The sequence below is a fragment of the Pezoporus flaviventris genome, unplaced genomic scaffold (genome assembly GCF_033815535.1).
Source record: "Pezoporus flaviventris isolate CSIRO_AGI_PZ_B2104156 unplaced genomic scaffold, CSIRO_AGI_Pfla_v1 ptg000009l, whole genome shotgun sequence".
Classification (NCBI taxonomy): Eukaryota; Metazoa; Chordata; class Aves; order Psittaciformes; family Psittacidae; genus Pezoporus; species Pezoporus flaviventris.
Window position 1 is genome coordinate 5,190,745 of NW_026892557.1, and position 16,329 is coordinate 5,207,073.

Consider the following 16,329-nt stretch of genomic DNA (forward strand, 5'->3'; position numbering starts at 1 on the left):
CTAAATTATATCTTGATGGCTAATTAGGGTAATTAAAGTGAAAATTATCAAATCAAAGTAATGGGCAAACTCTTAATACAATGTCAAATAAACTCTATTCATCATAGGGTTTTTTTTTCTCTTTTGAACGTCAAAGAACATGGATAAGAGAAAAGGCAAAGCTCAGAAATGGCCGCGGCTTAAAGGAACATCGTCAGTCTATGCAAGCTGGAAAATATAACTGCTTTACCGCTAAAACATACTTTATTCCTGAAAAATAAGATTAGAAACGTAGAGTTCCCCACAGAGTTTCCTGGTTTGTAACTAATTCAATTTAACAGCGGCAGCGAGGGCCATGGGCTCCGCACGCTTCTCCTCAGGTAACGATTTCTGTTCCCGCCCGCCCCCGCCTCAGCCCGCCAGCCCTCAGGGGAGGCACGGAGAAGCCAAGCCACGGCAGCACCGTCCCGTCCCGTCCCGCCCCGCTCCGCGAAGCCCGACAGCGGGGCCGGGCCCTCCGCAGCGCCGCGCCCCGGGTCACAACGGCGAACGGGTCGGCAGCCCGGTGCCCTCAGGCAGGCGGCATGGCGGCACGGTGCCCCGCGCTGCGCAGGCCTGCGGCGGCTGCCCGCCCGCCCGCCAGCGTTTGCGGTCTCCAAGCAACAGGGAGCCCGGCCCCGCTCTCCGTCCCGTCCACGGCTGCCTCAGCTCAGCTCAGCCCAGCTCACCTCACCTCACCTCAGCTCAGCCCAGCTCGCCTCAGGCCGCTTCTCGTCGCTTCACCTCAGTCCTCGCCTCACGTCGAGTCGCCGCAGAAGGTTCTGGCGGGAGCAGCCCGCGCTGGGCCCTGGCCTCGACCTCGGCTCGGCTCGGCTCGGCTCGGCCCGGCCCGATCCGGTCGGGTCCGGTCCCGCTGGCAGCGCCCTGCCGCCCCGCGCTCAGGTATTTGTGGTCTTCGTCCTTCGCGGCCGCGCCCCGCCCGGGGCTTCCCTCGCCCCATGAGGGGCTTGGGCTGGAGCGGGCTCCCTGCACCCACCCCCGCCTTCCCCGGCTCGTGGGGCAGAAAGGTGCGCGCTCCCCTCCGCCTTCCCTGCCTCTTGAAGGCAAAGGAGAAAAGGCAAATGGCGGGCAAAGCACGAGGCGATCTTTTGCGCCCTCCGTGTCCAGCGCCAGCACTGCCACCATCCCATAACCGAGCACCAGACTGACATGGCAGCCGGGGAGGACACAGCCCAGCCCCACACCCTGCGCAGTCGGTGGCGCTGGGAACCCTGGCTCGGTTGTGGGGCTGCTCTTCAGCCAGTGTTTCATGGCTGTGGAGTAAGAACCTCTGTGGTGCTCCTTGTGGCTTTGCTTCCCTGTAAGCCTGTCAGTGACAGAGCTCTGGCTTTTTACAGCACCTAGGCCTGCTAATGTCTGTCGGTTCGAAAGCAAAAGCCAGCCTTCCCCAGAGCCCCTCACGTTGCTGGTTTTGTCTTACAGGCCCAGCCATGCTGTCTCTGTGATGCTGCCTGGTGAACATAAGAGCACAGAACATGTCAGCTCAGGAGCTTGCAGCACTGCTCTGCAAAGAAGGGGACCACCATCTCGCCCAGCAAGAGTTACCAATAGCCACTGCTTTCTACATGGCTGCCTTCAGCTGCAGTGCCCCCACGGCGGTACAGAAAGTGAATTCCTTAGACAAAGGCCTCTGGGAGAAAGTGATAGCTACTCTGGAGATGTGGTGCCAAGGCAAGAACCAGATTCCCAAGATCCAGAGCAAGAACTTGGCCATTGTCTCCCTCAGTGTGGGAATTGCAGCCATCTTTCTCTCCACCCTAAGTCCCAACAATGTGGTATCCTCAGTATACAAACTACAGACCCTGCTCAGGCAAGGGTGCTCAGAGGAGGTGGTGAGTAAATGCAATACCCTGCTGGAGGCTCACCCAAAGTACTCAATGGAGCTGCTGCTGCTGAGGGCATTGGCACGGGTGCTGTCAGGGACACAAGTCAGCAAGGGAATTGTGGATTATATCCAAGCCTTTGCGATGCATCGGGTGGAGGCAGTGGCCTATGTGTGCACCAGGCAAAGGGATCACCTGCCACAGGTCATCCAGGCCTTCTCTAATTATCTCTTAACATATCAGGAGGAAAGCCCAGGCAGCAGTTCCTTGGACCAGTGGCTGGGCAACTGCTATGACTTCCTGGCTGCACTGGCACCGGATGATATTTGGGTGTGTGGGGTGCAGGCAGCTTACCTCTTGAAGAAAAGCAAATTTGAGGAGTGTGTGGCAGTTTGTAGCAAGGCCCTCAAGGGCTTCTCATCTGATAATAATCTGAGAGATGAGAAAGCTTTGGGTCTGCTCTTGGAACGGGCTGCTGCTTATTTCTTCTTGGGTGGAAGGGTGCAAGAAATGGTGCAGGATTTAGCAGAAGCCTTTGCAGCAGCGCCTGCCCAGGCAATGAAACGCTTTGAAGAGCTTTTCTCACCACATGACACTGAGAAGATAGAAAAGCAGGCTAGGACTGTCCTGGAGGTGAAGTTTGCAGCCTACAGGGAGGCTGTGCGTACTCGGACTGAACTCAGAGGCAATCATGGTACTGAACTGCTCCCTGCTGTCATCCAAACAGTCCAGTTCCTCCTCCAGATCTCCCCAGGCTCCAAACGTGAACTCAGTGTTCGGCTAGCAGACTGCCATCTCCTGCATGGACACATTGGTACTGCCCGGGATATCTGTGACCACCTCTTGGCAGCAGAGCAGAAAACTTACTACAATACTCTCTTAGCATTGCGAGGATTCTGCTCCCTCCACACTCAGGACCATCAGCAAGCCCTGCAGGACTTTCAGAGGGTCATTGAACACGATTCCCCACATCCTAACAGCTGTATTAAAGCCTTATGTGGGCGTGGACTTACCCGGATTTCTGGTGGCAGCAATTACTTGACAGCCCTGGATTACATCACAGCTTGTCAGTTAAAGCTGGAGGAAACCATCTTCACAATCAAGTCCTATGTGCCGTGGAACCAAAGAGGACTGCTGCTGAAAGTCCTCCAAGAGGAAGGACAGAAGATGCTCCAGATGAAGAGGTACTCGGGAAGTAGTTCAGCCTGTGGGCAGGAAAAGGAGCAGGGCTGTGTAGATTCTTAACAGAAAGAGAGCAGCTTGAGTCGTAGAGAGAGAATTTGCTTCAGCTAACTCTGAACAGGATACAGACCCTTTTAAAGTTCCTAATTAACATAACAGGTTGAAATAAAATGACATGGGTATGGTTATTGCAGCAAAATCTTGTGATAGGATCCACATAGCCAAATCAGCTCAGTCTTTCAATGGAAGATAATCCACGATACACCAATTGGCCTTAGCTAGGAAAGTGCAAAATTCTGGTGGGAATATGACAGATTTCTCCCTCAGAGTTGTAGCTAAACCCATAATAAAACAAGTTTGTTGGTTGCTCTCAGCTCTGAACTGAAGGATTTGGTGGGCCATGAAGTACCAAGCCCCTATGAAAGTGTCCTTCCAAGGCAGAGCTGAGGTGCTACTGTGCACATACTTGGTGCTGGCAATCCAAATGCTTTTTTCAATGCTAACTGTATGAATGTCATATTTAAGGCTGGAAGATCTGAGATAGGAACACCGAACTATTCCAGCTAAATCCATTATAGCCTGAGTTTTTAAAAGTAGTGACTTTTTTCCTTGAAGGTGGTCTTTCCCTTTTTCTTCTTTTGTTTTTTCCTCCAGAGATGCCCCTGGGGTTTACCAGCTGGCTTCTCTCTTGGTGGAGCTGGACATTTCTGATGAAGCATCACGGATCCTTTGTGCTGATGCCCTGTACCAGATGGGCCGTGCAGAAGAAGCTCACAAGCTCCTCTTGGTAGCACTCTCCAGAAATCCACAGCGGTCTCCCATCCTGGCTAGACTCGCGCTTCTGCAATTGAAGAAAGGTTTCATGTATGATGGCAACCAGGTAAGGAGCTCCTGATTAGCAGAGAGCATGACAGAGTGATGACCGAGATGAGATGCATGGTAGAACTTAAGAGGGATCACTTTAGAGATGTAGTCTTGCCACAGAGTGTTCCAAGGGCTTTCGGGTTCCCAGCACAATGCTCCACTTGCCTCCTGCTCCTCAGTGTTACATGACAACTGTAAGGCTTCAGGTACAAACTGCACTGTGAGGCCACCTCATCACATGTTGTAGAGTTGGAACCCACCCCATCACACAACCTGTGATGGGTTTTCCAGGAGCTGTACCTACCCCAAAATGTGCTTCAATCATTTTTCAGGAATGTTGGGGAACTGGGCAGAGGTCTTTGAAACGGATGGGAAATAGCTGCATTTGACCTGACCTGATACTGCTTTTACCCAGACTGCAATGAAATTACTTATTACATTATCATGCTCAGTGGTTCGTGTGCATTTCCATCTTAAAACTGAGCAGTTTGCTGTTAGAAGCAAACCTCATGAATAGCAACAGTGAGGGCTGTTGACACAGTGAAACTTGAAGGTGAGGTTCAACCTCTAGCAGAACCTTTAAGATCTAAATACAGGCCACGTATGTAAGAACTTTCTGTCTGTAGCACAGGCCACACAGGACTCCTAGCTAAATACAACCCATTTATCATATGCTATTTAATGGCACTTCTCGTCAGAGACTTTAACTAGGCAGAGCATGACTGAGCATCCTGCCCCTGGTGACAATATTGATGGGATTGGTAATTTTCCCCTAGAGAAAAGAAGGCAGAACTACTCCCTGACTGATTATCCTAATGGAGCATTGTAGAGGCGGGGAGGAGAAAGAAACAGAACCAGAAGCTCAAATATCAGTCTGCAGTTTTCTTTCTTTAGTGGCTAATGACTTGTGCTTCAGACCATGAAAGAGATTCCGCCCAAGGATTGCACATCTGAATTACTGGGTTCTGCCATCAGAGGGAACTATTGCATTTTTTAACATTCCATATCCATTCTGCTGGCACAAAGAAAAAGGTTTTCTCGTCACCACTTCCCTACTCCTTATGATAAATAAGAGTTCTGTACAATTTGCTGCCCTTGGGAAGGCTGTAAATGGATGACATGACTTTATTAGAGTCCATACATTGCCCCTGGAAGCTGCATTCTTGTCTGCAGCTTCTGCTACAAGTTCTAACTGGAACATCTGTCCCCGAAAATTTGTCTTCAGAATGTTTTTGTGCCCCTGCCTGTCAGCACCCAAACACTTGTCTCTGTTGATAAAAATAATGAGTTCAGTGCATGTGGCTGGTGCATCAAGATAACTTTGTTCTTGGCCTGCCTCAGATTTGAATACTGAGAACCTGCTAAGCACATCTGCTTTACTGGAGGAAACGCCTTTTGATTCCTCTCTTTAGGAAATCTAGTAAGAAAATGCTGGGTGATTTTCACTCTAGTGAATGGAGACAAAGATACCCTATGTCAGGCAAGATTCTTTTCACACTTTTTCCACATTCCCAATAGCAATCCTAAATTCACTGGTTTCAAATTTACAGCCAAAACAGGTCACTGGAATGCTTCTGTTCCACAGAAACTGTCTCTCTTTGGGGCAAGCATCCTGTGGTTCAGATGTATTTATAAAAGGAGCTAACGCTGCCCTAGGTAAGCAAGGCAGCATTCTGTATTTCCCCAGAATGATTTCCACAACTGCAGTGGTGGTGGGAGAAGATGAGAATTAGTCTTCAACATGCATTTACAGTGGGGCCAGCTGAGAAGTAAAAGAGATCCATGGTCCTTGGCTGGCTGAAGCCCCAGTGAAAGGTGGGGAAGTACTGGGTAAAAGCATACTTGTCTCACTAGACAGTATTATTTCCAGCTTTAGCATATCTTCATTTCTCCTTTCATGCCAATCGTTCTCTTCTGCCTTTTTCTCTTACTTTGTTAAGCTGCTGAAGAAAGTGATCAGAATAGGAGATACCTCCTGCCTCCTGCCAATCATGGACATTTTCAAAGATGAAGACAGGAAGCTGATGCAAACTCACTGCCATTTCAGAGCACTGACCATCCTGAAGAACAAACAGGAGGATGCTGACCTCAAAGAGGCCATTGCCTACCTTTCATTTGCCATCATTGCTTCAGGTAGGGTTATTAACATACTGATAGGAAACACAATGTATGTCTTCTGTGCACTTTACTACATGTCTTCCCAGAGCTATTTTATGTCCCATGCTTTCCTTCTTTACTGTGGTTTAAAAAAGACCCTTTTAGGATAAGCAGTGTAATGATATTCTTCTGTTGGTCAAGGAAAAGCAGATTGGCAGGGGGATTCGTCTGTACTTAATGTAGGGAGGCTGTTTATCACAGCAACAGATACATGCTCAAAATACAGGGAAGTCTCAGGAAATTACTACAGAATTATTATTACTTCTATAGAACTTGATTTTTCAGTAAGTGACTGCACACAGATGACTGAGTAATGTCAAGATCCTGGTGTCCGGCTGCTAGGTTGCACTACTATAACTCTGAAATGTTTCCCTAGAAAATGAAACTTGATCTAGAAGGAGATTAAAGCTTCTTTGAAAGTACAGTATCATTGTTTCCTAAGGAGATCAAAGCCAAACTGGTGATAAATTAGAGAAGAATTTTGTCCCCTGAACACCTTCCTACCAATGAAATGTACGTGGTACCTCCTGTTTCATGCGAATGAACAGTCACTGCAGCAAACAACCTGCCTTCTTGTTCCAACATCATTCACCATTATCCTAGCTTTTCCCAAGAAGTGAGATCAGGCTAACATGGAAATGCGCCTGGCATGTTCCAAGTAAAATCATGTTCGTATGGAAATGTGCCTCTCACTCCAAGCAAATGTTATGACAACAGCATTGAGAAGAAAGAGAGATTGATTTATGAAAATGGAAAAAAAAACAACTTGTTAACTGCTCTGAGCTAGTTCCATTTCACAGCCCAGGCATTCCAGCTTATCCACTCCCCACCTGCTAGAGCAGATGCTTTCTTCTCTCATTTGTACTGCTTCTATTCCTTCCTAACAAAATCCCCAAACAAGTGGCAAAGAAGGAATTCTCTGCCCTGTCAGCTGGCTGAGCCTGGGTATGCCAGAGGAGGTAGAAAAACACTGGCCTGCATGGAAAGTTTGAGTGTGTAATAACTGCAGACCACTTCTTTTGCTTCCGTTGGCTGTTCCTGAGGAGTCCCACTCTTGCTGAGACAAGAGGCAATCAGAAAAGCAGTCATGGATATTTGAGGAGGGACTGTTGATGGACATATGTATGTGTTTTTATAAGCAAGCAGGAAGCTTGTGAGCTAGCTGAGCAATGTGATTTTATGATTTTCATTCTGTTACCTTTTCCACTCATTCAGCTTTTTATTACAATGTTCTTTTGGCATGTTTAACCAGCCTGAAGACTCTTTGAAGTGGGGTCTGTGTTTTTGGCGTGCCTGGCACAGTATAGTTCCTGTCTGGAAAGTCAGAGTTGAGTCACAGTAGGACAGTTACAGTTAGAGTATGCATTAGCAATTCCACTGGCAACAGAAACAAAGGAAACTATCACTTAAGTACTCTCATATATTTCATCAAGCAAAGTAGCATTTTCCTACAGCTTCATCTGGCTATCCTTGGATATCTTCTCCAGCACCCTCGCTATGCTTCTTCCTGTCACATCTGTGGACTGCAGTTCCTTACCAGAGCACATTTGCCTCCACCCAGCACACATCTCTTACTCCACCACAGCTCTGAATAAAGTATTTACTTTTCACTCCTGCAGTCACCGCAACACAACATGAAGGTCTGCCACATCATTTGCACTTGGCCACTTTGAGGCCCTTCAGTGGGGTTTATCATTGTCACATGCTCCAAGTAAGCATGGCTGCATTTCTGTTCTCTAGGGGGTTATGCTGAGGATTGCCTTCTCATCAGAGCCCGATGCTATGGGCACCTTGGTCAGAAGAAAACTGCCATTTTTGATTTCAATGCTATCCTAAAGGAGGACCCTAGGAACGTACAAGCTCTGAGTGGACGAGGATTCATTTACCTTGCTCTGAAGCAGCAGAAGGTATTATCATATATTGATTTGGTGGTGCTATTTCTGACAGTATTAAGCAGTATTAGTGTAAGGTACCATAGCTTTTTCATGGACTCACTGAAATCAAATGAGTTTACCAGAGACTTTGGGCAGTGAAAGGCTCTTGCTTTGGCTGGTGTATTGGTAGTCCACCTGACCTTATTGATTTGCTTTCCCAAGTCTGAGAGAGGAAAACAAAACCTTAATCATAGCTCTTACTGGCACTACCATGCATTGATTTGCAATGCAGCAAACTCTCCCTTGTATTTGATTTCACATTTTCAGGACATGATGTTGCATTAGATGAAATGTAGCAACAAGAGGAGAAAGAAAGAACAGTTTCAAGGTTCAGTGAGTCCCTCTCCATCAACTATGAAAGCTTATGTGGACAATTAGTTTTATAGTGGACTTTGGAGATTGCAGTATATCATTGCCTGGAAATCGTGTCAGATGTCTGCATGGTTTATCTGCTTCTAATATGGTCAATAGCCTTACACTTTACCTGCATATCACACCACTGATTGTGTGGATTTGTGCTGGTTTATCCTGGCTGGCCCAAATCCTGCACTTAGTCATTCACAGCATCTCCTCCTTGTTGCTCTAAGATGGTTTTTCAATGATAATCTGAGTTCAAAACACTGCAAATGGTCATTCAAACCTGTCCTTATGCTCTTATATCAGCTTTGCAAATGAAAACAATGCATCACAAGGACAGAGAAGAGCAAAGAGCTTCCAAAGGTGTGCAGATGACTTGTGGGACAACAAAGAACTGAAAACACCTAAAAGAAAAAATTATCAGTTCATAGTTATTGTGCCATTTCATGTTTTGGCCTTGTTTTCACACAGGAAGCAGTGCAAGATTTGATCTCAGCGCTGAAGGTGGAGGCAGGAGCTGTGATCCCAGCAATCCTGGCTTTAAAGCACGAAGCCCAAGGTTTGATCACTCAGTGGCTCCTTCAGCATGGCAGGGCTGCATTAATTGAGCTTGCTGCTGCTAAAGACCTTTCAAAAGAAGAAACCCTCAGGGATCTTCTCATGCTTGCAAAAGCACTCATTAAAATTGACAGGGATGCACCATATCACATCTTCTACACAGATGTTTTAATTGCAAATGGTGAGTTCCAGTTCTTTCACACTGCTGCTCAGAGTAAGGGAATGAAAGAAAGCCAGTGTTAAATGGCAAAAGTACTGCTGTAGAGTACTTTTCAAGAGAAGTTTGCAAATGTTTTGGGAAAGGGTATGAAGTAATTAATACCCTTGGCTGCTTAAATCCTGCTTTATTAAGTTTTCTTGATGCCTCTCTCTCCACATGGACTCAGTTATATAGCTTGTACTGATATTAACCCCCAGGAAGGTACGAAGAGGCCCTCAAACACCTCCAGGAAGCATTTGGCTGCTCTCTTGCTGATGACTTTGCTAGTGCAAGGCTGGCGGTGCTGCAGCTGAAGAGGAGGAACGTGACAGCAGCAGCTCACTCACTCAGTGTCCTGGCTAAGAGAGATGAAAGGGAGCTGGAGTTTCTCCTGAACTTCATAGATGCTAAGCGACGGCAGCACCTTGCTCAGGTACAATCCGTTTTCGATGCCACATGGGTGCATTCTATGGGGAAAGAAATGGGAAGCAATCCTGCAAGGATTTTCCCTGCCTTGTCTTGAATGGAATTGTGTGGGAAGACTGTTTATCAGAGGCACGAGGAACAAATTGGCTTCTTCCTCCAGCCTTCACTCCAGCCAGATCAGGGAGTTGAATCCAGACTTCTTTCAGTGCAGTGACCTTGCTTCAGTCTCTAATAATTCATCATTACCACTTCTTGCCACCTGGGGGAATTTCTCCTTGGTCTCCCTGGTATGAGACCTGTTTAATCCCAATGCTAAAATGCAGGGGATGTGAGGGGCAGCAGCTGGAGATTTAACAAGATCATTGCTCGGCTGTTCTCTGTACAAGTTACACAGTGCTCATAGCTGCCTTCGGGGGAAGGAGAATTTATCTTTCTTCATTTTCTTGCTGAAATTAAACTCAGGGTTCTGATTCAGTCACATTAAATGCTTCAATTCTTTTTGCTCTTTGGTGTAACATTGAGAAATGTAAATGTATTTGTATAAAATGATGAGCCTTTGGGATTGGCATTGGTTTTCTCAGCTGAAAACTTGTGACACAAAAATGGCACATTGTTCTAGCCCACAAAGTATGGATATTTCAGTATTTTCTTCAACTTTCTCTCCCAAAGTACATCCAGCTCTGAGAAAACACCTCCAGTAATACAACAGGACAAGGTCAGATTGATGGTGAGGAGTTTTAACATTCACTCAGTCATCTGCAATTCTGATTACTCAGAAGCTCCATGTTCTGAGAATCAGTTTGCTTTCTTTTCTCAATTTGTAGATTGTGTGCACCCTGGTGAGAAGCTATATTGTTATGCTTTCTCCCAGGTTATAAAACAAACAACATGCTGCTATACTTAATGTATCTTGAGAGGAGTGCTTTGTGAGTATCTTAGCAAAACAGCGGGAAGATATAAGTAAACAAGTATTAATTTGCTGGTCCCTAGATAAACCCCATCACAGAGAAAAGAGCCCCTCTTCCGATAATTACAGGGAAGAGTTTTAAGATTTCAGAGCCAATTTGCAATCTTTCACTATATAAAGTTGATAAAGATACAATCAAGAATGTGTTTAAGGAGGCCCTAAGGAGGTGTCTACAAGTGAAGATACATTTTACAGCTGAATTTCCCTTGCTGCCACATGACTCGTTCTGTGTGGAAGTCACAGCTCAGTCCATCTGTGCTGCTTTCTGAGCAGACACAGGAGGGATGTTCTTATGCTGTCAGGAAGGAAAAAAAGAATCAAAAGCCCCAAACAAACTAATTTGTGCATAGTTACACTGCAGTGATGGTGCCGCAGGTTAGTGGAACCTTTAACAGGGCAGAGGCACTTTATTTCTGTCTTTTTTAGCAGCTGTGGAACAGGGTCTGGAATAAACCCCTTTTCCGGTGGCTCATTTATCATGACAGATTCCTCTCCTGCCCAGGAGGATAAGGGTGGCTGGAACTCAGCCCCAGTGCTGGAAGTCAAGTAGAGTCCTTTTCATTTTTTAATCTGGTGCCTTTGTGCAGTGAGTGAACCCTTGGACTCAAGCACCAGGAGCCTGTTCACGTGTTCTAAAAGAGTCACAGTATCACAGTATCACAGTATGTTAGAGATTGGAAGGGACCTCGAAAGATCATCTAGTCCAATCCCCCTGCCGGAGCAGGAACACCTAGATAATGTTACACAGGAATGCGTCCAGGCGGGTTTTGAATGTCTCCAGGGAAGGAGACTCCACAACCTCCCTGGGCAGCCTGTTCCAGTGTTCCGTCACCCTCACTGAGAAGAAGTTTCTTCTCAAGTTTAAGTGGAACCTCTTGTGTTCCAGTTTGTACCCATTACCCCTTGTCCTATCATTGTTTGCCACTGAGTAGAGCCTGGCTCCGTCCTCGTGACACTCCCCCTTTATATATTTATAGACACTGATAAGGTCACCCCTCAGTCTCCTCTTCTCCAAACTAGAGTCAATGGCTGTGATTACTTTTATAGCTGATCAGCCCAGAATCACAAATCTTTTTATACATGTATTTTGTGACCAGGGATTAAGTATGGACCTTGCTGGGTTGGGGAAGGAATTGGTTAATTCACCTGCCCAGTGTCTCAGAGGATTTCCCAGCAGCACTTCCTTCTGCCTGCGAGATTATGGCAGTTTGTGTGTGAAAGGAAGACCTCAGTAAAAGAAGAAAAAGCTTACAGACAGCATGAGTGCCCAAGGATGGCCTGACTTTGCCAGGGCTCCTAATGACACTCCAGAGGAGGTGGTTCCTGCTGTTCCCTCCATGTCACAAGTAAAGAGACTGAAGCAAAGAAGGGTTTACTGGTTTAGGCTCAGCCCTTCATCTCAGCACTCCATGTACAAAAGCATTGCTGCCACATTGTTCTAGAGTGTTTGGAGATTACAGGCATTATAGCAACGTGTCATCATTATCCTGGAGTCTGATCTGAAAAGCTAAAAATAGTTTTCCAAGAGCTGAATAGGAAAGGGTGGAGGAAGGAGAGCTCGTTCATGCACTTCATGAAGAACAAAGCAATGAACCACTTGCATTATTTATAGTTAAAGGGGTCCCATGCTAAGAAATTTGTAAACAACTGGGAGAGCCCCATGGGAATAGGAATCTGAAAGATTTATTAAGCTGCAAAAGGTCAGAGGAAGGGAGTTTGCTTGCTGCTAGTGCAGCTTCAACCCTTACAGTTTCCTGTGTCAGAGGTTAAATGCATGACTGATTGCTAGCTCCTTGCCCAGATCCTCAGAGCTGCGCTCTCTCTTGGCTGTTGACATGCCATAGGGTATCCAGAGCTGCTTCCTATGAAAGCTATATATGGTGTGTGACAGAATTAGGCCCTCAGCCCAATGCAGAAGTTGCCATTCCATGTGCCTTCATGGGATACGGACCCCAAACAAGGTCTGCAGGTAAAGAAGGAAAGACTTGCTCTGAACTGTTCTGAAAACATCCAGTCCACTTCCAAAGCCCAATGCTTATCAGGCCATCTTCTGGAATTTACTGCACAGAGACTAAATCTTGGCCATAATTCCATGTCCATTAAACTCCTAATTCCTCATTCTCTTTCTAAGGAGGTGAACCATGGCCAATTTCAACACAAGATTAGGCACTAGGGACTGGAACCACAAATGCACCAAATAGGGATATTTTCAGTTCTTGATTACACAGTGAGGTAATTAGATGGTAGAAAGGAACACCTAATTCAGGAAGCAGTCCAATGCCCAGTCACTGATGGCCCTTTCCAGATGGCAGCAGAATTATTTCAGTCTGGAAGTCATCAGCAGTGTGAACATGGACTGCAGTTCACCTCTGAATGGACTACACAGCCCGCTCTTGGCCTTCCAAAGTCACCTGCAAGGAGGCTGGTGGCAAAGTGCTTCTCAAAAGCCACATGCAGAGAGCAGCTAAACTCACTTGTGTAATAACCATCTGGCTTTCCATGCCCTTCCTAGTTTTCTTTCCATAAGTCTTCATATTTATCTTTGTTCAGAAGATGATGAGCAAGGAAGATGCTAATTAATCTGTGTTATACACCAAAAATGAACCCCAGCTCAGTCCCTTTAAATCAGGAATGAGACTGAACTTGAAGTCTCAGCTTGTTTGGCTCAGCTTTCTGTAAGAGCTAAGCTGCTGGTGGCAGCCTTGTTAAATATTCACTCTGCTGCAGCATGTTAAAAGCTTTATTTATTACTAGTAAAGAGAAATAATGAAAAATTCTTCTGAGACAAATAGTTCTAATGGAGTTTTCTTCGATCTTTGTGAACCTGAATTTTTGTGGCTTTTTCTGCCTTCTCTATTTTGTTGTTTTCCCCTTCAGTTAAGGGCAGACTTGCACTTGAGAGTCACGATTAGCAAAGCCATCAGTTGGCTTTTTTTTCCCTATAGCCTGGGGAAGCTTCAGTAGAGACCAGCCTTCATAATCAACACATGCAAATGTCTGTGGTCAGTACGCGCGGGTGCAGTTTCCATCTAGTGACCTTTGGAGCAGAGCGTGGAGAGCAGAGCAGAACACTATAAACTTTTAGCAAAACCCGCACAAAGAGTGGTTCAGAAACTCCTGAGAGAAAAGAAAGTGCCCATAAATCCAGGATTTATCTGCATGTGAAGATATGTGCCAATTACATGTTCTCCAACTAGATGCAACTTCAACATTTGAGAAAGTATCCTCAATTTCTTAGTGTCTATGTCTACCTGTGCCCAGTCCAGACTACATATTTTAGGAGGTTTCACTTTTAATAACTAATATTAAGTTACTTTCTGTCCACAGGTAGCAGCCCAGCAAGGAAATGCGCTGATTAAAGAACATAGCTATGAGAAGGCTCTTGGTTATTATAGCCTTGCTGCTTTGGCAAGCAAAGGTAGCCCAAGGTATCTTCGACAGAGGGCTGCTTGCCTTATGCACCTGAAAAGATATGACAGAGCTTTACAAGACCTGGAGAAGGTGATCCAGCAGCACGGCCGGAGCAGTCTGCAAACACGCGCTGAGGACCACTGCTCCAAAGGACACCTCCTGCTGTCAGTGGCTGAGGAGGGAGCGGCAGTTAAGCAGTATATCGAGGCACTAAAGCTGGATGAATCTGTGGCATTATGCAGCATCATGAATGGCCCTGGCAGTGAAATGTTAACCAAAGCATTTCTTAAGGTTGCCCAATATCACTTTGAAATGCAGCATTATGAGGAGGCCTGGGAAATCACAGCCTATGGGCTTAAAATTGATAAAAATGCTGAACTGAAAAAGCTGAAAACAAGACTTAAGCGAGAGGCATCCAGCTGTAGCATACATTAGTGCGTATGTTTGGGGATGTGTCTGATTGCTTTCCAGTTTGTGAGGCTACAAGAACAAGGGAAAGATGAAAAGCTCATCCTAAACGTGCAATGGACATGCCACTGAACATGGTACAGCAAGATTAGAAGAGAGAGTTTCAGGCAGTGAAACTAAACTGACCAGGAGAGCGCTAAGAAAAAGGCAAATGGTAGTACTCAGTAAGCCTTTAAAATTGCTTTGGGTGTATGTAAGCTCCCCTTGGGAAGAAAGTGTTTTGTCTGGATAAGGTGATCTAATTCTAACACATGGGTTCCAACCATAGTGAAGGAAAATGAACAGCTTGCAGCATATGAATAATCACCATGTATTTCCTTGCTATTTGATTCATTTTACACATACTGTTCTAATAAGTACCCCCATTTTCATGGGCCAGTCAAAAAGATCTGTCAAAACTAACTTTTGTAATGTAATTGTGAAGAACCATATGTGTTACAGCACTCAGCTGACCTGCTCCGGAATGGAACTGCCCTTGCCATCATCCAGTGGATTTGCAATGATCAGCACCAGTACAGGGGAATGGAGCAGTACAAATGCCAAGTAAGTTGGTTTTCTGTTCCAGGAAATATAGGTAATATGAAGGATGAGACTCAGAGATTCAATATCCAATCTAGTGACTAATGCACTGTTATATGGGATACACAAACAGCTACACTACAGACTTCACCTTGGACTACCAGATCCCTGTGTCTGTTACCCCGGTCTCTCAGCAGGGGGACCTGCTCAGTATCATCTGCCCCATCTTGGATAGTCATGCAGAAAGAACAGCACTGGAGCATGGGCTAATCGAGAAGTGATCAATGTACAAGGAGGAGGTTAGGGCTGGAGGCAGCAGCCAAGATGGTCATGTGGTTCAGCACTCGTCCTTCACCATCCATGCTGCACAGCACAGGAATGAGCATCGCACCTGCTCTGGAGGGTTCTGCCTGCCATAGCTTCACCACCCGTAAGGACAGTGAGACTCAGGGGGCACAGAGATGGTGCTGATAAACCCACAGGGTTTCATCTGTTGAAAGGCAGCCCACAGCTTCAGTTGGAAGCAGTGTGCCTGTGCTGCGCAAAAAGGAAAGAACAAGGTGGGGCCCAAAGCAACAGACTCACGTTTGTTTTGACTGCTCCAACCGAATTCTCCCAATGTTTATGGAGTGTGATAATACAACCATGGAGAAAAATAGAAACTACTGTTGAAAACAAAGATTAAAGCAATGCTGAGACCTGCTCTCCTGCTTTGATTGGGATGAAAGGGAACATTTTTGCATTGTTTTGCATTGTTTTCTGAAAGGCAACATTCCAGAGGGAAACTTCATCCAGCAGCCATGCAGTCAACCCAATAAGCACTGGTAGCATCTCTACCCTTGCATCTTTTTTGCTTCTCTGCATGCTCTTTTGTTTTTTCTTCCCTAAGAGCACAGGTAAGGCTGGGCTTCTTTTCCTCTTAAATTCAAGGAGTTACTCTGATTTAATCCTAGTGACACAGATGCTCCTAACTTCTTCCGTTTTGCTCCTAACTGGCACCAAGATGCTACTGGATAGTTTCCAACTGCCTGACCCCTTTAGGGCTGACCAAAAGTTAAAGCATGTCACAAAGGGCATTTACCAGTTGCCTCTTAAACACTGACAGACTCAGGGCATGACCACTTCTGGGAAGCTTGTTCCAGGGTTTTACCTCCCTCTCAGTAAAGAAACTTTCCTAATATCTAGTCTGAGATACATAGTCAGAGAGACCATGAATCTGGTTCTCCTTCCACTTGTCCATGCTGATAGATAGCTTCTGATTTTTCTTTATTTCTCCCGTATGTGCTTGCTTCTCCAACTAATTTCTTGGAATATGCAATAGATTTTTGTGATTAGTCACAGAGAGGGGTCTGATGAGCAGCATATGCATGCCCAGCACAATTTCACACTCACCACAACCTGTTCTGACATGCATTTCCCAGAGTC

General features: G+C 45.9%; 1 protein-coding gene across 1 annotated transcript; it reads left to right on the forward strand.

Moving 5' to 3' along the window:
- The first annotated feature begins 1,317 nt into the window (after positions 1–1,317).
- On the forward strand, positions 1,318–16,150 carry TTC34 (tetratricopeptide repeat domain 34). Its single transcript, XM_061450411.1, has 7 exons — positions 1,318–3,046; positions 3,699–3,924; positions 5,849–6,041; positions 7,806–7,972; positions 8,828–9,095; positions 9,332–9,546; positions 13,834–16,150. The coding sequence occupies exons 1-7, from the start codon at positions 1,515–1,517 to the stop codon at positions 14,350–14,352; spliced, it is 3,120 nt and encodes a 1,039-aa protein (XP_061306395.1). The 5' UTR covers positions 1,318–1,514; the 3' UTR covers positions 14,353–16,150.
- Positions 16,151–16,329: the final 179 nt, after the last annotated feature.